Source organism: Daphnia pulex, chromosome 3 (genome assembly GCF_021134715.1).
Source record: "Daphnia pulex isolate KAP4 chromosome 3, ASM2113471v1".
In the NCBI taxonomy this organism is placed as follows: domain Eukaryota; kingdom Metazoa; phylum Arthropoda; class Branchiopoda; order Diplostraca; family Daphniidae; genus Daphnia; species Daphnia pulex.
Genome location: NC_060019.1, coordinates 8,194,661 through 8,221,332, shown reverse-complemented (window position 1 = coordinate 8,221,332; position 26,672 = coordinate 8,194,661). Strand labels below are relative to the sequence as shown.

Sequence of the window (26,672 nt, the reverse complement as noted above, 5' to 3'; positions counted from 1 at the left end):
CTCCGGTCGCTTTTCCCTGCGTGAGCGGCCGTGTATCCAAAAAAAGCGTCCAACGACTAAAAGGCTGTGCTGGGAGAGGAGAACTTTTTCAAGGATTCGGCTGCTGCCCAGTCCTTTTTTGCACGACAGCCAAAGGCTTTTAAGAAAGAAATAGAAAAAGAGTGTAGACGAAATGAACACACAGATTCGACACCTCGTGTGTGTGTGTGCCTTTTTCTATAAATAGACAAGATTGGAAAAACGCATTTTTGGCAAGTTTTCAACGTCATTATAATTGCAGCAAACACGCAGCTTCCGTCAACATCCGCCCGAGATATTTCGTTTTGTTTTTTTCCAGAGAAAAGGAGATTCACGCAGGTCAGGTTCCATCCCACGCGCGAGCACGAGGAATAATAATAAAGGCACGTGGTTACAGTTTACAATTGTAAAAAAAGAAAAAGAATAGATAAAGAAAAGGGGTGGGAAAAAGAAGGAAAACAACATGAAAAAAAATAAAAGAAGAAAAAAAAGTTGAGAAAGACAAGACTTTTTTTTTATACAGTCGTCATAATTCATCGGGAACTACCGTCAACGCCATCTGTCGGTCGAACCAGCAAAACGTTTTGGGAACCACCACCTTTTTATAAAATAGGGGAGAGAGTAAAAAAAAATTGTTTTGATTATTACACACACAAAATTGGCAATGCATTCGAGATGAATTTCATCAAAAAGAAATATAATCACCCCATCGGGCTGCTGGAGGCAAGCCAAATCAGATTCTAGTTTGGCTAACCACTCGGAATCGACGAGGATCTGAAGCCAAGGACCTTTGGCTACGAGAGGAGCTGACGGTGAAGCCAATGCACCTCCCACTCTGCCCGTCAGGAGCGTCACCGCCGTTTCGCCGGCCACTGCTTTGAAGGTAAAATGCCGATCGTGTCGAAGTCGTCCCCTAATAATAAACAATTTAGAAAATAAGGAAAGACTGACAATGGAAATCAACTGGTAGGGTTACCGAAGAACGACGGGCAGGAGGGAAGCAGCTTCCAAGTTGAGCGTCAAATGGACACCCTTGTAGAGTCGTCGAATGGGCCAGATTTCGCCGTTGATGGTTGGTTCACCGTCGGCCGGTCGATGACGCCCGAGGGTCGCTCCAGCTTCCGGTTCATCTTCTTCGTCATCCTGACTACTAGAGTCGTCCTCAGCTTCCGGACTCCTCCAAGCCGAACCAGTTTTCGAAGTGACTTTTCTCTCCTCCCAGTGGCAGCGAGCGCTGACGCCCGACAACGAGCATCCGTCACGATCGATCCCTAAAAACATGGAAGCAGAATATACATCGGATTCTCTCTCTATAAATAAACTTTTACAAACGGCTCCTGTGAGGAGCGGCGCAACTTTTTCTCCTTACCATGTTCGACTTCGCGGCGGAAGGAGGGCTGCAATTCAAACAGCGATAACTGACGCTGCATGTCGGCAACAAGCCAAGGGCCTCCGGCACTGTGTAAAAATGGGCAAATCAATACAACTTTTTTTGTTGGCTATTCTCTAGAGTTATTGTGAAGCGGGGGATATTACGAGGGAACTCGTCGCAAAAGTTCCAACACGCTAGTTCCATTCCAGTGCTGGGAAACTTGCAACTCTTCCTCCGTAACGGCGACGACTTGCAGAAACTTGACGGAACCTAATGGCCCTTGGACTGGCGGTAACAAAAGATCCTCCGCCAGGAGCATGTGTTGCAAGCGACATTCAAAATCCGATCCGTCCAGAGGACAATGCCAGGAGACGTGGTCACCAGCGAAGAAAGAGTTACCAGTGTGGAAAACATACTTGGCAAGGGCCTGTAACAGAGCTGCTGGCCATGTGGGTGGTGTGGCTTCACCAGACTTTTTGGCTAGGCGGAAAGTCAGCTCAAAACCAAAACCACTGGGAAACTCTGGTCCTGAAGGCTCGTGAACTCTGCCATCACCGTGCAAGTCTGTCAGGCCAAAACTGATGTGAAACGAAATAATCAAGTCGTGCTTGGTAACAATTTAAGTGTCAATGTATACCTGATATAATGCCAATGTGGAGGGATGTGAAGTTCTGGGATTCCAGGATGATCATACATGCTTATATAGTCTAGAGGATCTGGACCACCAAGCCTGTAATTCATAATCAGGGTAAGTATTCGCAGCAATTGGGCACACTCCCAAGTGTTGATCGGACATCAGCAAGGTATCGAGTACTCACCAATATTTGATGAACGCTGTCACTTGCAATGGATTTGGTTGAAGAGGGTACACTTGTTTACATGATTCATACAATATTTCCAATCCCAATGCTGAAGAAGAAAGCATCAATTGTTGACCGTCATTGGGACCAGATTCGGGACCAAAGTTGCTGGCAACACTCGCCACATTTCCCGTTGCACACGTGTTTGCGACGACATGCATTTGTGCTTTCTGCATTGTTGTGTCTTTTATTATCACAATCTACTAATAAATAACAATAAATGTCAATCAACTAAACCAAAACTTCACTCCATTTCCAAACAATTGTGTATAGCAGAGGAATTTTTGTAACAATGCTTCGCCACCAGTTGATTTGGCAGCACTAGTTACTAATGTCATCGTTGATTTTTATCTTTTTAGTGAAATTAAAATTGAAATAAAGAAGACTATCAGGGCAGCCTTATTTTCATTTTTAGGGATAAATAAATTCTATAGTATTATTTACTATACAAATTATACTGACTTTTTAGCTAAGTGAAATTTATTTTTCATCATTCAATCAATAAGAGACATCTAGGAGTAGAGCCACAGGCTATTGCGACGTGTCATCGATCGGTCTGCTAATATTTTTATTTACATTCCAACTATACAAAAAATACCACCCACACGCACACAAAACCTACTCCCGTTCTCTCCTTGCACAATCACACCAATGGCTCATTTCTTTTAAAAGTTTAACATTACCAACCCTCCTTTATTAGTGCAATTTGTGAATAATGGTGCAGCAAACTAGTATCCCAGTAACAGAACAACACGAAGTAGACGAAAATGAAACAGTAAATGAAAAGTTGCGACTCGTTCCCCACGATGACGAAGACCAAGGTATAAAACTGTCGATATAGGAGCATCCTTTACCCGCATGTGCAGGGTTATGTTGTCCTGCATGTTGGTTTCCTTATCTACAAAGGAAACTTCAAGTGACTGCTTTGTTAACCACAGACAATGTTTCTAGGAGTTGTTTTACGAGTGTTTTAATACTTTTCAAACTTCTTGCATTCCTAGATAGAAAATATTACAAAAGAAATACATTTTTCTATTACTAACAGGATGCTGGGGGACTAGACATACCCTAGTCTTGCTAGGATTCTTGGGATTTGCCAATGTCTATGCCATGAGAGTGAATTTGTCCGTGACGATCGTAGCGATGGTCAATCAGAGCGCTATCCCACACATCAATCAAACCGCGGTGGATATCTGCCCAGAGACTCCAGGAGAGAGCCAATCCGGAATAGTAAAGGTAAATGACTCTAAAAAAAATGTCAAACATAATTGCAAAGTCACTAGGGGATCTAAGACTAGTCACCCTACTCGGCCCCTTGTACGCGATGCCCCTGGGTCTTTTCTTCTGAGATGATGGATTGGAAGCTTTCGCTAGACTTTGTTCATCCTTTTCCTGTCTCTCGTATTCTATCTCCCTCGTTCTCTCTGAGAGTTAATCCTGTCACGAGTCTTGGCTTTTTGTATATAGGCACGAAAATGGTCTGGAGCAAATGGCCGCGTGTCTGCAGTCTGGTGCACAGCTTAAGCCCGTCTATTTGTCATTCCCCGTCAAACATAATCCCATGCGAAACTAATGATCTTCAACATTTTTTCTTTTCTTTTTAAAAAGGACGGAGAGTTTGCCTGGGATGAATATAAACAAGGAATCATCCTGGGTTCCTTCTTCTGGGGCTACGTTTTAACGCAGATCCCTGGTGGGAGGTTGGCGGAGCTTTTTGGCGGCCGAAAATTACTTGGTTATGGCATCCTCAGTACTTCACTTTTCACTTTGTTGACGCCGTTCGCCGCTCGAGCAAGCGACACTTTGCTGATCTTCTGTCGAGTCTTGATGGGATTGGGAGAGGTATTACGATATTATTATAAAAAGGCGCTGCTAGTGCGCCACACTGGGAAACAGACATGGTGCCCTCCGCATGCCGAATAAATCCTTAAATCTAGCGAATAATTGACTGTTTCAACATCCATTAAGGGTGTGACGTTCCCGGCGATGTACGCAATGCTTGCCGAATGGGCTCCACCGTGGGAGAGAAGTAAAATGGCCGCTTTCGTTTTCACAGGTACGTTGGATTTTGTATAATGTTCATCGTGAAATTCTTTAAAGTTTATATTCTAATTTCTAGGCGCACAATTTGGGACTGTAATAACACTGCCTCTTTCGGGAATTCTTTGCGAGCACGGATTCGACGGCGGCTGGCCAACAGTGTTTTACGTATTCGGGACTTTGGGTATCGTCTGGTTCGCCGTTTGGATGCCCCTCACTGCTGATTCTCCATCTCGACATCTCAAAATATCCAAAGAGGAGAAAGATTACATTTGCAGTTCTTTGAAAGACTCCATTAAAAGGGTAATTCTTTATTAGTTTTAATCAAAAGTCGACTGGTTGATTTTTGTTCCTTAATATAGAAAAGTGCTCCCGTACCGTGGCGATGCATGTTTAGATCAAAAGCCTGCTGGGCTGTAGGGGCGGCCAATGTTGGTCACGCCTGGGGATTTTACACGCTGTTGACTGAACTACCGAGTTACATGGATAATATTTTACATTTTAACATGAAACAGGTACAAATAAAATTTGAAACAAGGCCAAGTGAAAAAGTCACTTAATCCGTTTGATATTTGAATGAATTTTACAGAATAGTTTCGTGTCCGCTCTTCCCTACTTGGCGATGTGGCTTTTCTCGCTCCTTTGCAGCACAGTCGCAGATATTCTCATTTCCAAACAAATATTTAGAGTTATTACTGTACGGAAGATATTTAATTCTATTGGTAACTATTTTTAAAAACGAGATGTTCAAGTTTAGTTGCGAGATTAATTTCAAATTTTGCAATTATAAAAGGCCAATACGGACCCGCGTTGGCTTTAATTGGTGCTGGATTTATTGGATGTGATACTGTAGCTGCCGTAATTTTACTTACTTTGGCAGTGGGACTTAGTGGTGCTTCTTATTCTGCTTTTCAAGTACATTCTAAAACAAATAATTCAGAAATAATTCAACTCATTAAACCCCTTTCATTATGAAAAAATCAGGTGAACTTTGTCGAAATTGCACCACCTTACGCCGGAACTTTGTTTGGTGTTACCAATGCAGTGGCCAATCTCTGTGGATTTATGGCTCCTTATGCTGTGGGTGTGCTAGTTAAAGGAAACGTGAGTTTTGATTATTTTTAAGACCTTTCATACCTTTAAAGCGCACTAATCCAATTTCTACAACTCCTGGTTACGGCAACGGGGAAATTTTCGAGCTTCACTGTTCGCAAATGCTTCGCAATTTTTTCTTATTAATTCACAACTGCTTTTCTTGTGCATAGCAAACACTTGGTCAATGGCGTCTGGTATTTTTAATCGCTGCCGGAGTCTACTTCGTTTCAAACACGATATTTCTGATGTTTGCATCGAGCAAAGTGCAACCGTGGGCCGAATGCGAAGATCTCGGTGAAGATAAAACAAGAAAATTGCTGTGAAAATTGACATCCGTCCATTGCTAATTTTAAACGACCTTTTTCTCTTTTTGTCTTCATGCTGCAATTCATCACGGACGCTCAACAGGAACGGAGGAGCCAATTAATTCAGGTGACGATGAAGAAGAGTCTGATTTTCTCTCTCGTCCTTTTCCTTACATCCAACCGGATTCATTGTTTTAATTCCACAAATCTTTACTATTATGATTCTAACTTATTTGATCAAAATTGTATTGAATGTCGCTTTGAATGTTTTGATGGAATACAGACTAACGCAATGGCAGTGACGTGTAATTCAAATTTCATACTTGGCGAAGATGTTACAAAGTAACAACCACATCCAACACAATCCATTTGATAATTAATTAAGTTCTAGCCTCTAGGTCTTGACATTTTTAAATTTGTTTGCGTCCGTTTCGGCTCTTTTTCATGTACATGGTTCTCGAAAAAGACGATAGGGGGTGTTTGACGCTTGTAGACGACGGAACACGTCTCAAGAAAAGAAAACAATACTTGATTCAATAACTGCAAGCTAAATATTGGCTACATTTATTTGTTGAAAATGTCAAAAAAGGACGAGACGCTTCGTAGTGTCTTAGATTCGGAAGACAACACGTCACAATGGGTGACCATCGTGATTGCCTTGATAGTTGGTCTCATCACTTTGGGTACTGTTTTCTCTCTCTTTCTCTTGACAGCTGTTGAAATGATACTAATTTATTGACATGTTTCTCTAGCGGTTTTCCTTTTTGTTTGGAGAAGAGGACGTGTATCACGTCGAGGAATTTGTTTAGTGGGTCTGTGTGAATCTGGAAAAACATTAATTTTCTCACAATTGATCGATAAAAAGGCTGTCGAGTCCTTCACTTCCATGAAAGAAAATGTTGGAGTGCTACAAATTGAAAATAAGGTGTGATTAACTTTCACCTGTTATTTCAACTAATACTAAATGCATTTTGTATCTTTAGGGAGCTTTGAAGTTGATTGATGTACCAGGCCATGAGCGTGTGCGTCAGCGCTTCTTTGACACTTACAAGACCACAGCAAGAGGGATTGTGTTTGTCTTGGATTCTTTCAGTCTCAACAAAGATATTCGTGATGTGGCAGAGTATATTATAATTTCCATTACATTTTAAATTATGTTTATTACTTTATTCAATTTAACCAGGTACCTCTACACTGTCCTGAGTGATCCAGTTGTGCTATCTAACAGACCACAGATGCTTATCTTGTGCAACAAACAGGATCATGCATTAGCTAAAGGACCCCAAGTCATTCAGTCTGTTCTTGAAAAAGAAATGTCAGTCTCATAAATCAGACTAAACTTTACAAAAATGCATTCTAACAAATCATCTTTTATGTAATTAAATTAGGAATGTACTGAGAAATACCCAAACCAACCAACTGGAAGCCATATCTGAAGGTGGAAACAGAAAATCTTGCTATCTCGGTCAAGAAGGAAAGAATTTTGAATTTGCAGATCTTTATCCCCAACGTGTTGAATTTGCCGCTTCAAGTGCCCAAACGGAAGACTTGGAGAAATTGAAAAAGTGGCTGCAATCAGTTGCTTAAAATATGATTAAACGTTTTTCTACTGTCTGTAAATGACCCAAATACATGACATTAATCTTATTTCGTTCATTGTCCTCATTCCGGATAATATAAATCCGTCTCTTTGTACTACTTTATTAAAATAAATGATATTTTATGAATATCGCATAAACGAAAAAAAAAAAACAGATATTAAAAATAAAATAGATGCCAGACCAGACATTTATGCTTTGTCCCGGTTTCACATAAGGTGTGACGTAATGCGCCACTTTTTTCTTTTCACGGATTAAATGCGGGAGGCGTTTCGTGGCGCTTCCCTCAGGTGGTAAAGCCGTTAAAGGGGTGAAATATTTGCCGGCATCACAGACTGCGAGACGTGGCATCCCCGCATATCACTTCACGTCTCTTGTTCATGTCTTCTCGAATTCGAGTGGCATTCGACGTTCTGTAACGCTTTACCATTCGAGTCTTTAGTTTTTGATCGTACATTTTCATCTAGCTGATTATTTAGAGATAGAATTCCAAAGTTCAGTCATGGGAAGTGAAAAGAAAATCATTCTGGTCACCGGCGGCAGCGGTTTAGTAGGACAGGCCATCAAGCAAGCCAAGCAGCAAGATCCCAGGGAGAACGAGACGTTTATTTTCCTCACCTCCAAAGATGGAGATCTTAAGTAAAAAAATTTTTTTTACCCAACTGTCATGTCATGTCATTGTGAGATTATTTAATGAAATTGTTTTTTGGTTGGATTGTATAGGGACCCTGCAGCAACACAAAGAATTTTTGAAAGATATAAACCAACTCATGTCATTCATCTTGCTGCTATGGTTGGAGGGCTATTCAACAATATGCAGCACAATTTAGATTTTTTGGTATAACTGTGAGCATGACTTACTTAAATTGTGTGAATCATGTTGAATGGGGTTTTAAACTCGTTGGTTTTCTCTTCCAGCGGAACAATATTCTTATCAATGATAATGTACTTCACAACAGCCACAAGTTGGGTGTGAAAAAAGTTGTGTCATGCTTGTCAACTTGCATATTTCCAGACAAAACTTCGTACCCAATTGATGAAACTATGGTAAGTTGGTTGATTCGGTTTCTTTTGTTAGATCTGATATGAAGTCTATTGTTGTGTCTTGGTTTACAGATCCACAATGGTCCCCCACACCCTTCAAACTTTGGTTATAGCTATGCAAAGCGGTTGATTGATGTCCAGAACCATGCTTACAATCAGCAACATGGTTGTCACTTTACTTCTGTGATTCCAACTAATGTCTTTGGAGCTTATGATAACTTCAATTTGGAGGTAGGTCTATTGGAATGCATGTTGGCTTGGTTCTTTGTCTCCAATACTAATTTCTTTTTTAAAATTTTTCTCAGGATGGTCATGTCATACCAGGACTTATTCACAAAGCTTACATCGCGAAAAAGGAAGGGAAGCCGTTGGTTGTTGCTGGATCTGGGAAACCGCTGCGTCAGTTCATTTATTCGATAGATTTAGCTAAATTATTCCTTTTTGTACTCCGAGAGTATGAAGAGATTGAGCCCATTATCTTGTCAGGTAACAAGAATTTCAAACAAGGTGTATCGTGTAGATTGTGTAATGTTCTGTTTCATTAGTTGATGAATCGAGTGAGGTGTCTATCGGAGAGGTTGCGAAGATGATTGCGGATGCTTTCCAGTTGGAACATGGTATTGTCTTAGACGAAACCAAGTCGGACGGACAGTTCAAAAAGACGGCTTCTAACAAGAAATTGCGAGGCTATCTACCCGATTTCCAGTTCATGCCACTCAAGGATGCCATTGATCGGACGGTTCAGTGGTTCAACCTCAACTACAATACGGCCCGCAAATAATCAAAACTGAATCATATGATTATAAAATGCCGTCCTGTGTAATGGTATTCTCCATTGGCTAAAAAAAAGATATTTTCCATTTCCCAGTGTAAAATATTCTTTTTCTAAATTGTGGTCACTGGTTACTAATAAACAGTTTTGAGGGAGTATTGGTTTTTTTATATATTTTTTTGTCTCATTTCTTTTTTTAGAGCGTCAATCTCGATTATCTATATATTCACTCATAACAGCAATGACATCAAAACATTCAAATCCAACATGTAATAGGAATGTGGAACATGATTCTGTTGAAGAGATTACAGACTTTGAAAGGATTTCAGGAAATTCTATCGGTAAGTAGTTTAAATTGGGGGCACCTGTCGCGAAACACTGAGATCAAAATTCTCGGATCAGTTTTTTTTTAATGTTTTATATATAACGTCGAGTTTTTATCGATGAAGAAAAACTCCCGAACATTTATATATATTTATAATATAGACACGGAATTAAAAGAATTGGGAGGAGAGAGAAAAAAAAATTAACGACGAGTTATTGCCACAATTATGATACAAATCGATTGATGTCACTCTGAGAAAAAAAAACGATAAGAAACATAACTGTTTGACAGTGGATACATCCAGTACTTTTTTTTTTAAGAACAAGTTCTTGTGAGAAGAGTATACGCTCAGTCCATCGATCAAGATATAGTTAGAATGTAAAACATTTTCTTTTATAGTAGATATTTTTTTTTTAATCATTTTAATTCTTTTCATCTATCTAGTAATTCCTATCTTGCAGAGTGCCGTGCATGTAGATATCCTGAGCAGCTGGTTGAACCTGTTGAACGTTTGAGAAATCTGCTTGGAATGATCCGGGATTACCAGGGTAGGGTGGTCTGGGCGGAGCTTGCTGTTGCTGTTGATAGGAATAGTCAGCTGTGGCTCCATAGGAATGTAATCGACCGTTGAAAGGATTGTTGCTACCCTGAACAGCTGGCGTCGTCTCCTGCACCCAACAAAGACAAGTTTGGAGGTTTAACAAAGGTAAATTTTAAAAAAGCTTTTTAGTTTTAAAAAATTTGTCTACCGTAGAGGCGTAGTTTGGCTGTTGCTCTCCGTTATATTGGGGTTTCTGTTGAGAATCGAATGGATTCCAGGCCGTTGTGGGAGCTGCTGTGAGAGCTGGCACATCCTCTTCGTCGTCTTTGGGCTCAGCCCACGGCTGGAGTTCGCCAGACGCGAACACGGCGTAAAAGCCGACGCCCAGGAAGTGAATCACCGATGCAATGACAAAGACCGTCTGCCACTCCTCCGGTTTCTGTTCAATTTTTAATCAAGAAAAGTGAATGAGTCTCTTGGGCTTCTGGCGGCGACGTCAAATGACACTTGCCTCATTTTTGGTGAGCGACTCGACAACAATGGGGCAAAACATGCCCGACAACGTTCCAACTCCGTTAGAGATTCCCATTAAGATACTGGCGTAGCGGGGAGCAATGTCCAAATGATTGACGTTGAAACCTGAATGCATATATTTATATGTCACACACATTCATTTGCATCCAGTTGATTACAACTTCCAAGACGCTACCTGATATGGCGAAACCGCTGAAACCGACGGCCAGAGTTAAAGTCGTGATGGCGATGGTCGTGTCACGCGTGTAAGCCACCACCTACGTTCAACAGGTTCAATATAATTTAAAAAAAAAATCAATATGTATAAGTCTGCGTGGGATTGACATTTTTACCATTAAGAAAATGGCCTCCATTCCGAATCCTCCGCAGTTGAAAATTTTACGGACGGATGTCGTCGTAAGAATTCCATTGCGACGCAAATGATCCGCCAATTGTCCTCCTATAGGCACGATGATCGTCATCACCAAATGAGGAAGAGCCGCCAACGTTCCCACCTTTCAATTTAATCAAAGAAGGTCATTAAAATCGTTGGCGGATGAATGATTTCCTGCATTATTATTCACCTTTCCAATGTCGAACTTGAAGACTTGTCTGAAATAACTCGGTTGGGAGAGAATCAGCAAGTAAAACGTCCAGGAGCGACAGAAATTGGCCACAATGATGGCGTAGACGGGCATCGAAGTGAAAAAGGATCGCCACGGAGTCGTGTAGAAATTGGGAATGGTTCGCTGGACGTGCGACAGCGATTCTTCGATGTAAAGTCGCTCGCTGGGCGTGATGGTCGGGTGGAGACAAGGTTTTTCGAACGACAACCACACCCAAAAGACGTACCAGATGATACCAAACACACCTGTCGACATTTCCATTTTCAATTGAATTCATTTGAATTGTTTGATTGCTGCCTTACCGTAGAAATAAAACGGCGCTTGCCAGCTAATGCCATCCGTCAGCCATCCGGACAAGGGCATTCCGACTACAGCCCCGGCGTACGATCCACAAAATGCCAAAGTGGCCAATCGGGACCGTTCCAGTGGCGGAGCCCACCACCGCCAGATGCCGTGACACGCCGGATAAGTGACTCCCTGTTGTATTATACGCAATAAAAAAAAGGGAAAAAATATATATTTCCTCTTTCCATTGTATATCTGTCAATGTAAGCATTACCTCGACCAGTCCTTGGAGGATGCGGACGAGGGTGAACACGACCGGATGCAGTTTGGCCGCTCCTGGTAGGAGCATGTTGAGACATGCGGAGACTACGATGGCCGATCCGAAAACCCTTTTTTTTTATTTTTATTTAGTTAACAAAAGTTATTTGTTTGTCTTGGTCATTAGTCGCTTTTACAAGGAAATAACAACGAAACAAATGATCCTACAAACTGTCAACAGTTTGACAACAACTTCCAAAGGGAGAGCCTAAGTAAGAGTAATGAGGAAAACCTTGTGAATGATAAGCTAGAGTCCAAGCTCTTATGTTACCTCTGTACAAGAAATGTAATGAGCTTATACAAACAGTGGGCGGTATACGATAAGATTTACAGTCGGAAAGAAGACGAACTTGTGTGTGAGTTTCTTACTTGTTAGCAGCGTATTTGGAAGCGAGGAAGCCTCCTGGGACTTGAGTGATCAGGTAACCCCAAAAGAAGGAAGAATCTACCAGTCCGATAGTTCTCTTGGTCCAATCAAATTCTGGCTCCTGTTTTTACAGTTGTAGTAGACATTTTTGTGTTAACATTTCACAATAGACTTATTCGTCGTCATTTTTTTACCCCAGTTTCAGTGTTGTTGGCCGTCATCTGGACGATGGCCACACCCAAATTGCATCGAATGCCGAACGAGATCAGGAAACCTGCCGGGACGGGAACAAAAAAAATGTTGGTGGAGATGATCCTTCTCGCCAATTTAGCGTCATAATGACGTCATTGCCCTTCCCTTTTATTCTTAAATGTTTCTCAGAGTGCATATTATAACTCTAGTGACAGTGCTCATGAAATGAAAAGAGGAAAACAAGGGAGAAATCCAAATGGCGCCGAGCTATAAGTAGATCTGGCATTTTACTCGTCGGTGAACAGTCGAAAATTCGTGAGAGTCTCTTCGTCGTGCGACGACGACCACTCGAGTTAGATTAAATGTCAACGCCAGACTGGGGGAACTGATTCCGACCAATTACACCGACTATAAAGCAAAAGAGAGAAGGCACGCCAATTGAATTATGTTTTTGGCTGAACTGCTGGAAGATATCTTTTAACGTCGCATCGTGGCTGCCTGGCTGGGCTGGCAATATGGAGACTAGCAGACGTCGTCGTCTGCTTCAATTGGCAACAACCAAAAGGAATGACGTCAAAATCTCGTCTCGTCGTTGTGGAAATAACCGTGTTTATAACTGAACGCGTCAATTGTGCTCTGGATACACCACAAGAAGTAAGCCCATTTAATACTTTTATATATTTCTTTGTTACATGTCGTGTTATTTGCATCGGTTGCAATGCAAATGTTCTTGGCACTTGTTTCCACCCACCGCCGACGCCATTTTGTGTCGTCTGTCGTCAAACTGAACAATCTCGTTAAATTGAATCTATTCCGCGGGACTATTTGAAATTTGAAATGACGCCTGTAATAATAATAATATGCCAAGTGAGAGCTTACCAATGCTGGCGAGAAAAGCCACCGTGTATCTTTTGGTCATGCTGCAGCAAGGGCAATCTGGTCGGATGTACATGTCGATTTTGCGTAAAGGCGGACGTTCCATTTCGGGCAGTGATTCGGGCGATCCGAGCTCTCCCATGACAGTGCCCCCTCCGCCGTCAGTGGTAATGAATCCCTTCTCATCTTCTTGCTTGCTAAACGGACTGCCATTTGTAATAATAATCATAATAATAATAACATGAGTCGCTGCTGCTGCTGCTGCTGCTGCAGATATCCAATCGTCACTCACTGCAGATTCTCATTGAATAGATAGAACATGCAAAGGCGAACGACAATTCATTAGACGTCGCCTGGTAAGACGCCGCGTCACGGCGTCTAATGTAATCGGATCAAAAGATTTAGGATCTAATCGGCTGTGTGTGTGTTCGTCGACAGGGTAGAGCAGCACAGCTCAGGGATTGTGAAATGGTTGGGTCGTTGCACATCAGAAAGTCATGCGGTTGCGTCGCTCAGTTTCTTCAGCATTTCCCCCCCACCCGTTTTAACCACTCGACTAACAGCGTCGTCGTCGTCTCTTTTAAGACGCCCGTCTCTAAATGTGTCGTCCGTCTTTGCGTGTAATCTCCGCCAAAGAGAGAGAGCACTCCATTTCCCCATGTTGTTGCCACTCTACAGAAAGGAGCGCCGACTGCCCACTGGAGATGTACTCGTTCATGCATGAAAGAGTTATTATATCGTCCCCGTTTTCAATGGCCTCCTCCTCCCACCACTACCAAAGTCATCAAGGCTTTTGTTTGCCTATCTAGACCAAACAACAACAACTTACTTGGGTTTGATGTTCTTCAGGTTCCTCATCTTGGGCATCTCAAACTCTTCGTAGTTTGCTCCTCGCCTAAAAATTGCCAAAAAAACCAAATATTTATTTTTGAAAAAAAAAAAAGAAAATGTTGGGCTGGTTTATTAGCCACACAATAAATTATTTTGCTCTATTGTATTCATATAGCCAATGGCAACAACCCGCAGGGGCTACTAGTCTATTGTTGGGAAACATTTCCAACGATTGCGTCATTCGTATTTTTTTTCTCTCTCGCTCTAACGAGCAACGTCTTATTATCATTCGCCCATATAAAAGGAAACCATTTTTCTTTTTGTATTCAAATGTCTGACAAAAGGGAAGTCGCCTTGCACACACTCGTTTCACAGATATATGAAAAAGTCTTGTTTTTCTCCTCTTTTGTCATTTTTTCTCGTTTGGTTGGCTGGAAAGATGGACAATTCGAATGATTGCCTCTGACTGTCAAGCATCTCTATAGAGTTAATAACTTTGACAATTCGATGGGATAATACGTAAACTTGTCGTCGTCGTCGTCGTCGTTCAAACTTTCGTTATATTTCTTATTCGTTGGTGAATCCAATAAATGGGTGCCAGTGTCCAGCCGTTGCCATAGTGACCTTTCGTCCTCGTCTATTTTGAGGAGACTTTTCATTTCTTTATTTTTCTTCTTCTTTTTCTTTCATTCAAATCGGATACAGTCGTTCGGTTGGATGGCTCGCGACTCGTCTCTTCCGGCTGCTTCCCGTATAGTAGCCGACTCTCTCCTCCTAGCTGGTTGCCGAGTAAACAAACAGGAAATTGCTTTTCCATCCAACCCCTTCTATCTATCTTACTCTCTCTCTCTCACATCTCCCCCCCTTTGGCTCTTATTATTCTCTTCCCTCCGCGTACACACATAGTGTACTGTGTTCGTCCGGCACATTGGCGTTCGTGAGTCGCCGACACATGAACGACACACAACGACCCAAAACCCCACTTTCTTCCGTCCTCCTCCTCCCTGTACGAAATGAAATTCCAAACAACAAGAAAATTTAAAAAAAGGAGAAAATTTCTTCGTTCGGGAATCAAAAAACTTTCATCCGCCCGCTATGCCGTAGGTGCGGAGTACAATGTCGAATGTGTGTGTGTGTGCGGATAGAGTGTAAATAATATGCGGCCCAAAAGTTGCAAATGGAATGGATCAAGAGACGAAGAAGTTTGTCTTCATTCAAAAAGTCTCCGCTCAGTTACCATCCGCTCGATGGATCTCGTCCCCCCCCCTCTCTAAATAATATTCGGATATTATTTAATCATTTCCGTCCTCTTGGCATTTAAATCACTTCATCACACACACCACTCCCGCCTCCGGACGGATGAAATTCGTTTGTTTTGATTCGAGATTTCTTTGATTTCCATTTTTCTATTTGATTTTCTTTTGCAAGGATGATGATATAAATCAGGAGCTTAGCGCATATGTATATAATAAAGTTAGACTGTATAGCTGCTCTTGTATATCACGAGTCTGGCAGGGCCGTGTGAGAGTCGCTGGGTGGTGAAATCGTCAAAATGGGAATTTATTGATATTTAGATTTGTATAGTATATATGTGGCGCAATAGAATAATAACAAGCCAGCAAAGCCAACTTCTTTTGTCGGGGGACGTCCGACTTTGAAATTGGAAGGAAGAGATCCGCATGCAACCCAATGGCATAAACGATAAAAAGCAAAATGGTTCCATACACAGAAAAAAAGAAAAAGAAAAAAAGTATCTAGGGGAGGAATGGCGGTGCCGAGTTAACAGACAGACAGTTGCGTCGTAAAGAATCGTATCATCCGGATATGGTGGCAACCAATCTGGGCCAATAGCATTAGAGATAGGACGACCCAAAAAAAGGGAGGAGAAAGAAAATCAAGTTAAGTGTGTCCGCTTGTTGTTACCCTCCCCTAGAGGACTGACTAAATTCCTCCACTTTTGCCTAAACATTTTCCATATCTGTACATTTGAATTACGCGCCAATCCCGAATGACATTTTCTCTCTCCAGTATATATTTTTTCAAAAATAGAATTCAAATGGAATTAGTTGTTTCCGACAAGGGACCCAAAGGAGTAGTATCAGTAGTAGTGGAATTCTAGTGCCGGATTCGCAATCATGGCTGGATTAAATTAAAGCCGCCCCCCAAAAAATGTATAATTTCATGCGAGTTGCTATTCATGTATACGTTAATGAGGTGGATGTACTCGTCCTCCTTTGGGGGATGTCAATCGAGTTTGGCAAGAGAAAAATGGTCGAGAGCATCGTCATAGATTATAAATCTGATCAGGAGGTTCGCGCTCCCATCCAGAAGTGCCACTAATGAGGACCCTATAGGCCTCCTGCCAAAAGATTGAATTTGAGATTCAAGAGAGAAGAGAGAAGGGGGCAGACGGGCGTATGAAAATCATCATCTTCTTTTTCTTTTCTCCCTTTTTTTTTGTGTTATGTGATGATATAACTCTTTCCAGTTGGTCGCTCGCCTTGTAGACTGCCAAACTCTCTGGCCAGACAGAGATGATGACTTATAGGCAGTATAGTAGAAGAAGATTCAATTTGGTTTGGCCATCGTTGATATATCGATGACGACCCGAGTCCATCTCGGAGAGCTATATAGCAGCAGCAGCATCAATCCGTCTAGTTCTCCCTTTCTTATTCTCTGCTGCTGATCGGCTTATATATTTATTTATAGGAGAGTCATATATATAGAGCTAGCTAGCTAGCCTAGATGCGATTAGACGTCTTTGTGTGTGTGCCCAGGCTTTCATATTATTATATTACTACATCTATCCGGAAAATGTGTCTATGTTACTCGGCCAGCATTTTCATCATCATATTAAAACATATAGATCTATCACAAGGAGGGTGGGAGGGAGGGGGAGGCTCTCAGCATTCAGGATTTAGGAGGAGGATGGCTCCTGATGATCCTGTCTTCCGGTTCCTTGTCCGTCTCCTATCTGATCTCAGAAATTTCTTATATTTATTTCGTAACTATTTCAGTCCTATGAATATATATCTGTATGCTATATTGCAGGCCCTTCAAAAGGATCTATAGATGCCGCCCAGTGGATCTAATCAAATGATCCTGGATAACATCAAAAGATTGGCAACAGCGCAGAGAGAGGTGACCGGATATTAAATAGTGGACTAGACTAGTCTCTGCATGAGTCCGTTTAATCAGCAACTCGTGCGGGGGTCTATCTGACAGTCGTGTACACTGTAGGACGTTTCAGTTAACAAACGACGTCATCGGTTGAATGACGTCGCACAGGTCGAAGGGCGCCGCAACATTTACTTTCGACCAGAATGTATTACATGATCAATTTTGATGTTTACGCCTAATCCTTTTTTCTTTTTCTTTTTTTTCCTTTTGTTTAGATTTGCGTTCAAAGGATCTTTAGCGCTTTTCATCGGAGGTAAGGGATCCAGCATCCGGATGCGACAGATGCTGGCCGTTAGCGAATCGTTGGGGGGGGGGGGGTGAGTCGAATAGCTCTAATGGAAATTACATAATAGCGAAGGGGGTTTTTCCCAGTGAAATGTAGATTGTGTGCCAGTTGTTGGCAGCAGGTTAGACGTGCCACAGACTATAATTAACTGGCATGTGCCGCTGGTGTTGACAACAGCAGAGGAGGAGAATTTAACCGCCGAGCTCTACCCCATAGAGATGGCAAAATGTAAAATAGTCAATTGGCCGGGCTGGGTGGGTGGTTGGTTGGTTCCATTGTGTTTGGCGCTCAAGGTGCTGGTTACAGCACTTAACATCCATCGAGAGAAAGAGAGAGTCTGCGGCGGGCTTCTCCCATTCAACTGACGAGACCATCGCCGTTGTTGTGTGGGTTGCAAAACAATAGGACAGAGTCAGGAATATACACATTGAGAGTTATAAGGGAACGATACCCGGGCAACAAACCGAATACAACAACCTCTCTACTCTCTCGATATATCCCAGCCAACCGAATGTGCCGGGCGCCCCAGCAGAGTTGTTGTTCTGCCGACTTGTCGTTCACGTCTTCCGTCCAGGACAATGGACACACGCGCCAGAGTTAAATATCAAATCATATTTTTTTTTAAAGATTCGGTAGCCATTTTCTGGTGATTACTTTAATCGACTAAAAATCCACCAGTTGTCGAAACATAGGAAACTTTTTTTTTCTTTTTTCCCTGTTGTGAATCCAATAAGATAAAAAGTAAAAAACTTTTTCTGGGGGGGGGCTGAAAGTGGAGCCAACAGCGTTGTCTGCCAGTTATGGATGAAGTTGTTGTCGTCGTATAATACACATACACATTCATGGCTCTTATAAAATAAAATAAAAAGGGGAGAGATCCTCCATATCTTTTTTTTCCTCAACCGACCTCGACCCCCGTTAAGAAGAAGAAGAAGAAGTATAGTTGTAGATAAAAGGGAACGAACCAGGGTCGTGAAAACATGGATAGATAGATATATACCCCCACTCTCTCTCTCCACAGAGAAAAAAAGGACGTCGTCGATCTTCTGGGCCCTTCTTTGGCTCCACGCCCATTGTTCCATTCTTTTAGACTTGGAGGAATTTTATTTCATTTTTTTCTTCTTCTTCTTCTTTGCGGAGGAGCGGAGGAGCTGGGGGGATGTTTTGTTTTCCTCTTTGCGTTCCAGTCGGATATCCTCCATATCTTCTCTTCACTATGCACTACGTCGTCTAGCCCCAAAGAAAGAAGAGAAAAACTCGACGACTCATGAAAGTCTATAGAGGGGGGCAGTGAACCAGCAGCATCTAACCAATAGATATATCAACTATACTCTGGTATATAAGGAGAAGAAAAAACACACACACACACACTGAGCGGATATGCATCCGTCCGCTCTTCCGCTTCCTTTTTCTCTTCGTAGCCAAGAAGATTTTGGCTCGAAGGAGTCCGGAATTTACTATTTTTTCTTTTTTTTATAATCAAAATATCTTGGTGAGCAAGAAAAGTTTCTTTTTTTTCTTTTTCTGTGGGTGATTGATTGATTTGATCTTTTACTATCCCCGCTTCGTACATGATCGCGGCCGATTGCTCATCATCCGTCATGAATAAAGTATGTAACAAGGGCGTCTCTCTCTATGAAAGATTCATCCATTCTTCTTCTTCTGCTTGGCCTATATCTCGTCGTATACAAATGGAGTTGAGCGATTTGTGTTTTGAATGCCAAATGGGCAAAACTGTTTTGATCAACCGCTCGTTCAATTTGAATGTTAGATTTCTTTTTTTTTAAACCAAGCCAATAATAATCATAGTAATAACTTTTCAAATCGCGTTCAAGCGCATCCACTTCCGCTGATGATCTGCCACTTAATTATGAAAACGGACTGCCCAATTTTGAGTTATTTAGTAGAGAGCAATCGCGCGGGATCATTAATTCGGAGGTTACGCGTATTGCGTCAGCATAAATATCCATACAAGCTAGGCACTTATCAATAATGAAAAAGTAGATAAAAACTTACCGGAAAGTAGACAGACTGGACATGGCCCGGTCTTTGATGCCGTACAGAAATTGCGACATGACGAATGTGAAATTTCTGGCGCTAACAAATTTTTTCAAATTTTTTTCCAAAAAACACGGAAACACGGACGCTCATCTAAACCGCAACGCGCACTTGTTTCTTCAGCTGGTTGTGTGTCCGTCTGTTGTTGACTGAAATAATTTCAAAATGTTGCCAATTTCCAGCCCGGAATTGATGAGCGTTTGGCTCAATCTGGAGAGAGTTGGTCTCGGTGGATTCGCCAGTGGCCGGAATGGGCGAACCGAAAAGAAAACTGGTCGCCGGATCGAGGGAGGAGCGCGACGACGACAGCGGTGAAAACGCCCGTGTGATCGTCTCTCTGCCGTGTAGTTTTGGGTAAGTTTGCGTCCCGGCGCTGGGATTGCATGACGCCGTCGCTACACGTAGACACTCGGGTCTCTCTTCTTTTTGGCGGGTGGGGACTGGGGGGGTTTGTTTCCCGCGCGCGCTGGCGCCGGCTCCCTTACCACCACCCGCTCACGATGGCCACCTCCCACCCGCTCAGTTTGACAATAAGGAACCTCCTCTTCTCTCATCCCTTTTGAAGACGGTGTCTACTGTCTTCTTCTTGCTTAGATCTGGTGACCGAAACTCATTTATAATCAAAAGAAGACGAGGCCAAAGGAAGCCGAAAGGCCTTTTGACAGCTGCCCCCCCCCCCGGCTTCATGTTCATTGCGTAATGCAAAGAGATTCATTAACAATTTAAAACATCCCCCCCCGCTCTCCAACTCTCTGCGATGAGATGGAACGACGGCTAGTAACATTATATATAGAGAGAGAGAGACGGACAGATAATTAAGTGTCCAGTTCCTTTTTGCCGCCCAGTGAGCGGACAGACGGACGGAGAATATTAGGGAGGCACCGAGCGTGGCATGTCTCACACTACTCAACTGGGACAATTCTATATCCTACTAGCTAGCTAGTACACATGATGTCGTTAGCAATTGAAAGCTTTATGAGCTGTGCGAAACTTTGCGCCCTGTCGCCGGCCCTTGTAACAAAAAAACACTCGACTTTCGGGGGGATTGAATTTGATTTAGTGTTGAAATTAATCGAATCAAGGGAATTATTTCACTGTGTCTATTGCCATAGATATTTAGATTATTATGATGTTTATCGCTATACGCATCACGTCCATAACATTTTTTGAGGGGGAGGGAGACGGACGGAACGACCCCCGGGCGAACAAAAAGGCCCATCGGCCGGGAGGGGGTGTAGAACGTCGCCATGGGTTCGGTTTGTGATGACGACATGGCGACCGGAAACTAATCTTCTTTGATTCTTTTTTTTTTGTGTGGCTGTGCCACTCTTTTGTCCGAGTTCCATTTGGTCCTCCCCTTGCCAACAAGTTTTTATTTTTAGATTTTCGATATGGCAATAATATTCGGCCTTCATCTTGTGTAATCATCAACTACTTGGTCATTTTTTGTTTTTTTAATTATGTTGATTGTGTGGTGATGAACTCTTTGAACTCTTCATCTGTAATAGAGGACGGCCCGTGTGTTTATTATCTGCTGGTGGCGAGGTGGTCTAATCGATCAGCCGAGTGCAATAGAGCGCGAGCGCTCAATAACAATTCAAACCGAATAAAAACAAAAAAACAACCAGCACAACAACTCTATTTATAGCCGGGTGGGTTTTTTTTCTCTCTCTCTCTTTTCCTATTTTTGTTTTTATGTACGCCATCGATTTCTTCTTTATTTTGTGCGTCGTCTTCTCTCTCGACACAAAAGCTTTTGGCTGCGATGGCTGGTTTAGGACACCACCGATCATCAGCCAAAGCCTTTCTGACCTGTTTCAACCGTATTAGAAAAAAAAAGACAAATAAAAAGCTGCGAGCCTGGAAACATTTTTGTCCAACTTTTCTAATATCCTTAGTGTTTCTGATGAGATGGACAACGGACCCATGAAATTATATGTCCTTATTTCTTGTCAACGTCGCCATCGCCCAAACACGTCAAATGTCATCGCAAGATGATTTAGTGAATTTCTCTGGTGATGTTGACCCATCAAATTCATGTCATCCGGTGCGGAGGATTTTATTTCCAATGGAATGAAATTCTTTGTTCTCGGTCGGACGAATTGTTTCTCCTTTAATCAGCGTTTTTCGACGGAGCGCTCGAACTGATTGCGTTTTTTCTCTTTTTTTTTTGTACAAGATTTCGTTCAATCGTCTACATTTCAAAAAGAGATTGTTTCCCGCCAGCGGTATAAAATGTAATGTCGTTGATTGAGATGGAGTGATGATGATGCGCTGAGAGGATGGTGTATGACTCAGCCCTTTCAGGCCACATTTTTTTTTTTTGCTGCTGCGTGTTTCCCGGTAGCTTAAATGATGTAACGCGGAATATAAAGACAAGAGGGGGGAGCAGGAGAAAAAAAAAGGCGTGTCAGGGAGTCTGATGTATGCAGTCACGTCGAGGAGTATAACCCGGCACGCTTCTTCTTCTTCTTCTTTCTTTTTTCTGTGTTGTAGTCGATATGTGATGTATTATTATATTTCCCGCCGACGGAATTCAATTAGATGTATTGCACAGACGTGAGCAACATGTCTATGCACTAGTCTATAAAGGAAAGAAAAACATGTCCACCTTTTTTATATATTTCATTTATTTTTTTTCTTCAACGGAGTTGAACGATGGCTTTCTTATCACCGCCCAAACACCGTACGACACACACACACACACACCGAAACAACATTTGTCATCAATAGCTCATATTTTACCAATTGTTTATTCCCTTGAATACGTCCATGAATATTAGATTTCCTTGTCAACTATACAATATAAGGTCAGACCAAAAACAAAAGGCCATCTTTTTGAGCGCTTCATCATCACCACTCGGTGCGTAACAAATGAAAACGCTGTTTCACGAGGTTTTCTGTCACGACAAGCTCAGCAGAAAAAATCAAAAAGGGGGGGGCACCCATGTTACAAGTGCGGAGAATAATGGGACGGCCGAAAAAAAAGAGCCAACACACACACACATGGATGTCTCGACTACTACTATTACTACAAGGGGGTGGGGGGTTGATATGCTGCGGACTTTCTTTCAGAGTTGTGTTGCGCGCAATCAATACTACTCACTAGACTGAGGGCTGTGTGTGTGATGATGCTGACGACGGCTCGGATTCTCTTGCGTATTCATCACTCCTTATTCGGTCCTTCCTCTTTGTAAAAAGAAGAAGAAGCCATGCTGCGAAGAGATGAATCTTGTTTATCAAAACTGGAAAGATAAAAAAAAAAGATAAAAAGAGTGGCGCAGGACTTGGCATCGCTCCCGCACACGACACGACGACCAGTCGCAGAGATTTCTTATCTTGTGTGTTTGTTTCTTTTTTTTCCGGCAGCTACAATGGAAGATTGGGCGGGGGTGGGAGTGATGAATTGCCCGGTTTTTGAATATAAACCGACCGAGAGTGAACAACGTCGTCGTCGTCGGGTTGATATTTCCGATCGTTGTTGTTGGGAAAGACTCCCAAGAAGGAAGAAGGAGCTAAAAGAAAGCAATTAAGGAGGCGACAATCGTCCCCTCCTCGTTCAACCGGGGCGACTTTGGCTGACGAGAAACAGACACATACACACAAAAGAGTTAGAAGAAGAAGGAAAACAACTTCTTCTTCTTCTTCCACTACACACAAAGTTATAGCCCCCACCCCCACCAATAGCCAAAAGGATCGTGCAAAGCTCTCGCTCCACTCGGCACTCGTCTTCTAGCGCTATCCTAAGATTCTTCGTTGAATTAATTGATCGGAAATGAGAAACGGGCTGCTGCCTCTATCGACTGTGTGTGTACTATTTACTCTGCTCTCGCCTTTTTTTTTGGGGGGGGGGGGCGATGGCTAGACGACACTCTGAGCTAGGAAGAAGATCTGACGGCGTGGCCCCTTTTAATCCGGCGCGGACGTCAAAATTCAATCCGAATCAAAAGCCAGTCAAGTGCTCTATACTATGTACATACTCTCTCTAGCTGCTGTGCTGCCGGGCCTGTGTGCGTGTAGAGTTGATATGATTCGCTTTTGGCTCTGCACATCCATCCATCCTCATGTCAAGGACTTACTGCGTGGATGTCGTTCCGGACATCCGGAAATGGCGGCATCCACAGCAATCGCCGAAACGGATGAAAATCTCATTGTGTTTGTGTTTATGCCATCGATTTTGATCGACGTTCATTCATTATATTATATTATAAATAATCTAGTACTATATCGAATTGAATTGAGCAATATCGGTCAGGTTGATTAATGTTAAGCGGGAAATCAATAGTTTGCGATTGGGAATGATTTCGGGAGATGACGTCAGTTTGTGATGGAGGGAAGACTATTGGCTCCGAGCTTCTTCTTCTTCTTCTTCTGCTGGCCGTCGGCCGAGATATAGACTAGGATTATTTCCTCTCCCCCCTTCTTCTTCTTCTTCTATCAGACTTTCCACTTGGTTAGACGATCCATCTTTCACACACCCACACACACAGATCCAGCGAGAACCTTACCGCCATCCAACGGATCTGATTTTTCCTTTTCCTTCTATTTTTTGAATTTTTTTTATTTTTATTTTTGTTGTGTATTTTGGTCATGTGTATAACCCCACCCCAACCCTAGCCCGCTTTAGTGCTCTAGGATGTGCTGGTGGACCCCGCATAACCCACCCCGATGGAATCAGCCGTGATATGTGCCGCCCGATTGGATGCGCTGTGCTGCCCGGCTGATGGATTGCGCTAGCAATCAAAAAGCCTTTTGGGCCCTCTCGTTTTCTCTTCTTCACCGTCTACACTTATAAATTCTTTCTTATGTTATCGCCCCCAAGGCCAATGTCAATTTGGTGATTGACGATTTTTTCTTTTTTTTTTCAAAAAAGGCGCCTCAGCTAAAATGTGCGGAATTTGTTATTTTTTCCAAACGAAATGAAATTTAGATGGTCATCCTCTTTAATATCTTTTTTTCTGCTGGTCGTTTAAGTTTGATGCCAGTATTTTGAGGGGGGGGGATTATATTCATAAGGATCTATATAAAGACGTGAATGGCGTTTTTGAATGACTCCCTTTTTTCCTGCAGGATTATAGGAGCTGAGGGTGTCGAACGTCCTTAACTTTTTTCTTCTTTTTCAGCAGCAGGAGCTTTTTCTTCTCGCTTAATCTCTGCGTTCAGATGGAACCTGAAGAAGAAGAAGGAAAAAATCGGCGATGAAAACGAACGGAAAGCGTGCGGGATTGAAATCCTTTTTTAATGGATCCAGTCATCAGTGACCGAAAATCCTGCGATAGGAAAAAGAAAAAAAAAAGCAAAAGATGAGGAGGAGCACAATGGAGAGATAAAAAGCAGCGGATTGTAAATTCTTATTCCTCCATTTTGATTCCTGAATAGGTGAATTTTTTCCCCTCCCAAATACACACGTACAGAATCGAAGGAATATGTTGCAGCCAGAGAGGCTCAATATTCAACGGGGGATTTAACGGCGCCTTTACTTTTTGTGCCCATTATCGTCCCGCAAGACCGTATACTATGCAAATCTCTGCTGCTGCTGGGGTGGGGGGCCACTCTGTGTAGGTAAGTATATGTGTTTATTATACCTCAGAGTCTCTCAGTGATATGTATACTTTCTGGCTCTTTTCCTCCTCCTACTCCATAGGGCCGCCGCAACAATCGACACTGGAAATAGAAAAAGTCGTCGGTGAAAAGAACAATAATAATAATAAAGACGCGACGGCGGCAGCTCAGCCATCATCCAGCAGCAGCGATTGTTGAAACTCAATGAGGCAATATATATCCAGTTGCCGTCACAAAGAGCATACGCTCCGCCTAGCATTTATATCTCTCTTCCGCGCTCTATTCCATCGATGTTGTGTGTCTGTGTACTGTACACACACACAGCAAAAGCTCTATATAAATATCCATATTTATACTCTAGCTCTCTCGGCGAGCTTCTATTATGTGTCTTTCGGCAGGGACGGATAGAGCCTTTATGGCGCAGGCAAGGCACGATTCTCCACCACAGCTCCAGTGTGTCCACATCCAGTGGAAGCCCGTGATGTCGCCAGGGCTGGAGGAGCTATATAGTACATAATATTCCGGAGGATAGACCGCGAAAGCGTCCAGGATTTAAAAGAGACCGAAAAAAGAAAAAAAAAACTCAACATTACATAAGTTTCAACATTTTTCGTACTACTTTCTACCGCTTGCGCTCTTGTGTGCTGCCAAAGTGTTATATCGCCGAAAGCTGCAGCTTAGATACTACTACATTTTCCATCGGGTCGTTGCTTTGGAAACGGCACACCAGATCAGCAGCCTTAAAGGCCTATATCCGCCATTAGAAACTCTCTATACAGTGAGAGAAACACGGGTTGGGCTGTGCTGTGCTGTGCAAAGGGTAAAAAGAACGGGGGGATTAGACGAGATATTCTTTTTGAATGAGCACCAGAGGATCCCGAACGTCTTCTTCTCGGGTTTCGTTGCCGTTCCAATATTGACATGGTCCCGCTCGCCCAGCAGCACCCGCGGCCAGTGATCAACAGTGATGAAATCTCAGCTGCTGCTGCCTCCGCCCACCCTTTTGTTTGCTCTCCGGCAGTTCAGAGAACGTAGAAGAAGAAGAAGAAGAAGCTCGGCATTCAAAATCGTCTCCAACTCGTTTTCCGAATATTTGCTGACAGCTCTCATCCCGCCCGCTTCGCATACAAACAGTCCCGACCGGGATCGATCGGCTTTCCCTCCCCCCAACCAATAGAGTCGAAAAGAATTGGCTCTCTCTCTCTACTCCGGGAACTTTTTAGACTTTTTCTCCCCCCTTTATCTCTGCGCCAGCCTCTTGTCTCTCTCTCCGCCATATCGGCCGACAACTTGATGACTCGTTCAGAAACGCAAGAAAGAAAAAGATGAAAAGATTTGACAAAAAGACGATGCTGGCGACTGGCGTTCCACTGCCGGCAGGACCCCGCCTCCGATTATACACGCTGACACGCGCTTCTAGTACACACACACACACACACATGTAGTACTGGAAGCATTACGTAGATCTTCTTTCCCGATGACGGAACACGCGGAGGAGCTTACACGGGAAATATCGACGAGGACTTTTTTTTTAAATATTTTTCAAATGGAAAAAGAGGGTGTGGCAACAGTGAAATTGACTGGAACACACTCGAGACTTTTTTATTT

General features: G+C 42.7%; 4 protein-coding genes across 5 annotated transcripts; 2 read left to right on the top strand and 2 right to left on the bottom strand.

Moving 5' to 3' along the window:
• Window positions 1–253: 253 nt before the first annotated feature.
• Window positions 254–2,574, bottom strand: LOC124190588 (suppressor of fused homolog). Its single transcript, XM_046583355.1, has 7 exons — window positions 2,209–2,574; window positions 2,028–2,120; window positions 1,555–1,968; window positions 1,388–1,476; window positions 995–1,289; window positions 724–931; window positions 254–616 (listed from the first exon to the last, which is right to left on the bottom strand). Exons 1-7 carry the CDS (start codon window positions 2,424–2,426, stop codon window positions 545–547), a joined length of 1,389 nt encoding a protein of 462 aa, XP_046439311.1. The 5' UTR covers window positions 2,427–2,574; the 3' UTR covers window positions 254–544.
• Window positions 2,575–2,774: 200 nt separating this feature from the next.
• On the top strand, window positions 2,775–7,337 carry LOC124190586 (putative inorganic phosphate cotransporter). Of its 2 annotated transcripts, XM_046583351.1 has the most exons (14): window positions 2,780–3,071; window positions 3,296–3,486; window positions 3,859–4,092; window positions 4,219–4,306; window positions 4,370–4,593; window positions 4,653–4,805; window positions 4,880–5,012; window positions 5,084–5,205; window positions 5,275–5,398; window positions 6,356–6,373; window positions 6,443–6,615; window positions 6,674–6,813; window positions 6,874–7,005; window positions 7,079–7,337. In XM_046583351.1, exons 1-14 carry the CDS (start codon window positions 2,966–2,968, stop codon window positions 7,275–7,277), a joined length of 2,037 nt encoding a protein of 678 aa, XP_046439307.1. In that variant the 5' UTR covers window positions 2,780–2,965; the 3' UTR covers window positions 7,278–7,337. The 2 variants fall into 2 exon arrangements, with proteins under 2 accessions (XP_046439306.1, XP_046439307.1); XM_046583350.1 differs by lacking the exons at window positions 6,356–6,373; window positions 6,443–6,615; window positions 6,674–6,813; window positions 6,874–7,005; window positions 7,079–7,337 and adding exons at window positions 5,556–5,679; window positions 5,794–5,988 and having other exon boundaries at window positions 2,775–3,071; window positions 5,275–5,394.
• Window positions 7,338–7,528: 191 nt separating this feature from the next.
• Window positions 7,529–9,260, top strand: LOC124190593 (GDP-L-fucose synthase-like). The gene is made up of 6 exons (XM_046583363.1): window positions 7,529–7,927; window positions 8,012–8,126; window positions 8,207–8,335; window positions 8,405–8,563; window positions 8,638–8,818; window positions 8,878–9,260. The coding sequence occupies exons 1-6, from the start codon at window positions 7,791–7,793 to the stop codon at window positions 9,111–9,113; spliced, it is 957 nt and encodes a 318-aa protein (XP_046439319.1). The 5' UTR covers window positions 7,529–7,790; the 3' UTR covers window positions 9,114–9,260.
• A 52-nt stretch (window positions 9,261–9,312) lies between these two features.
• Window positions 9,313–19,917, bottom strand: LOC124190583 (vesicular glutamate transporter 1-like). Its single transcript, XM_046583346.1, has 13 exons — window positions 19,461–19,917; window positions 13,977–14,042; window positions 13,151–13,353; window positions 12,274–12,353; window positions 12,082–12,200; window positions 11,669–11,783; window positions 11,412–11,586; window positions 11,068–11,354; window positions 10,837–10,998; window positions 10,680–10,761; window positions 10,482–10,609; window positions 10,179–10,409; window positions 9,313–10,097 (listed from the first exon to the last, which is right to left on the bottom strand). The coding sequence occupies exons 1-13, from the start codon at window positions 19,517–19,519 to the stop codon at window positions 9,870–9,872; spliced, it is 1,935 nt and encodes a 644-aa protein (XP_046439302.1). The 5' UTR covers window positions 19,520–19,917; the 3' UTR covers window positions 9,313–9,869.
• Between the last annotated feature and the right edge of the window lie 6,755 nt (window positions 19,918–26,672).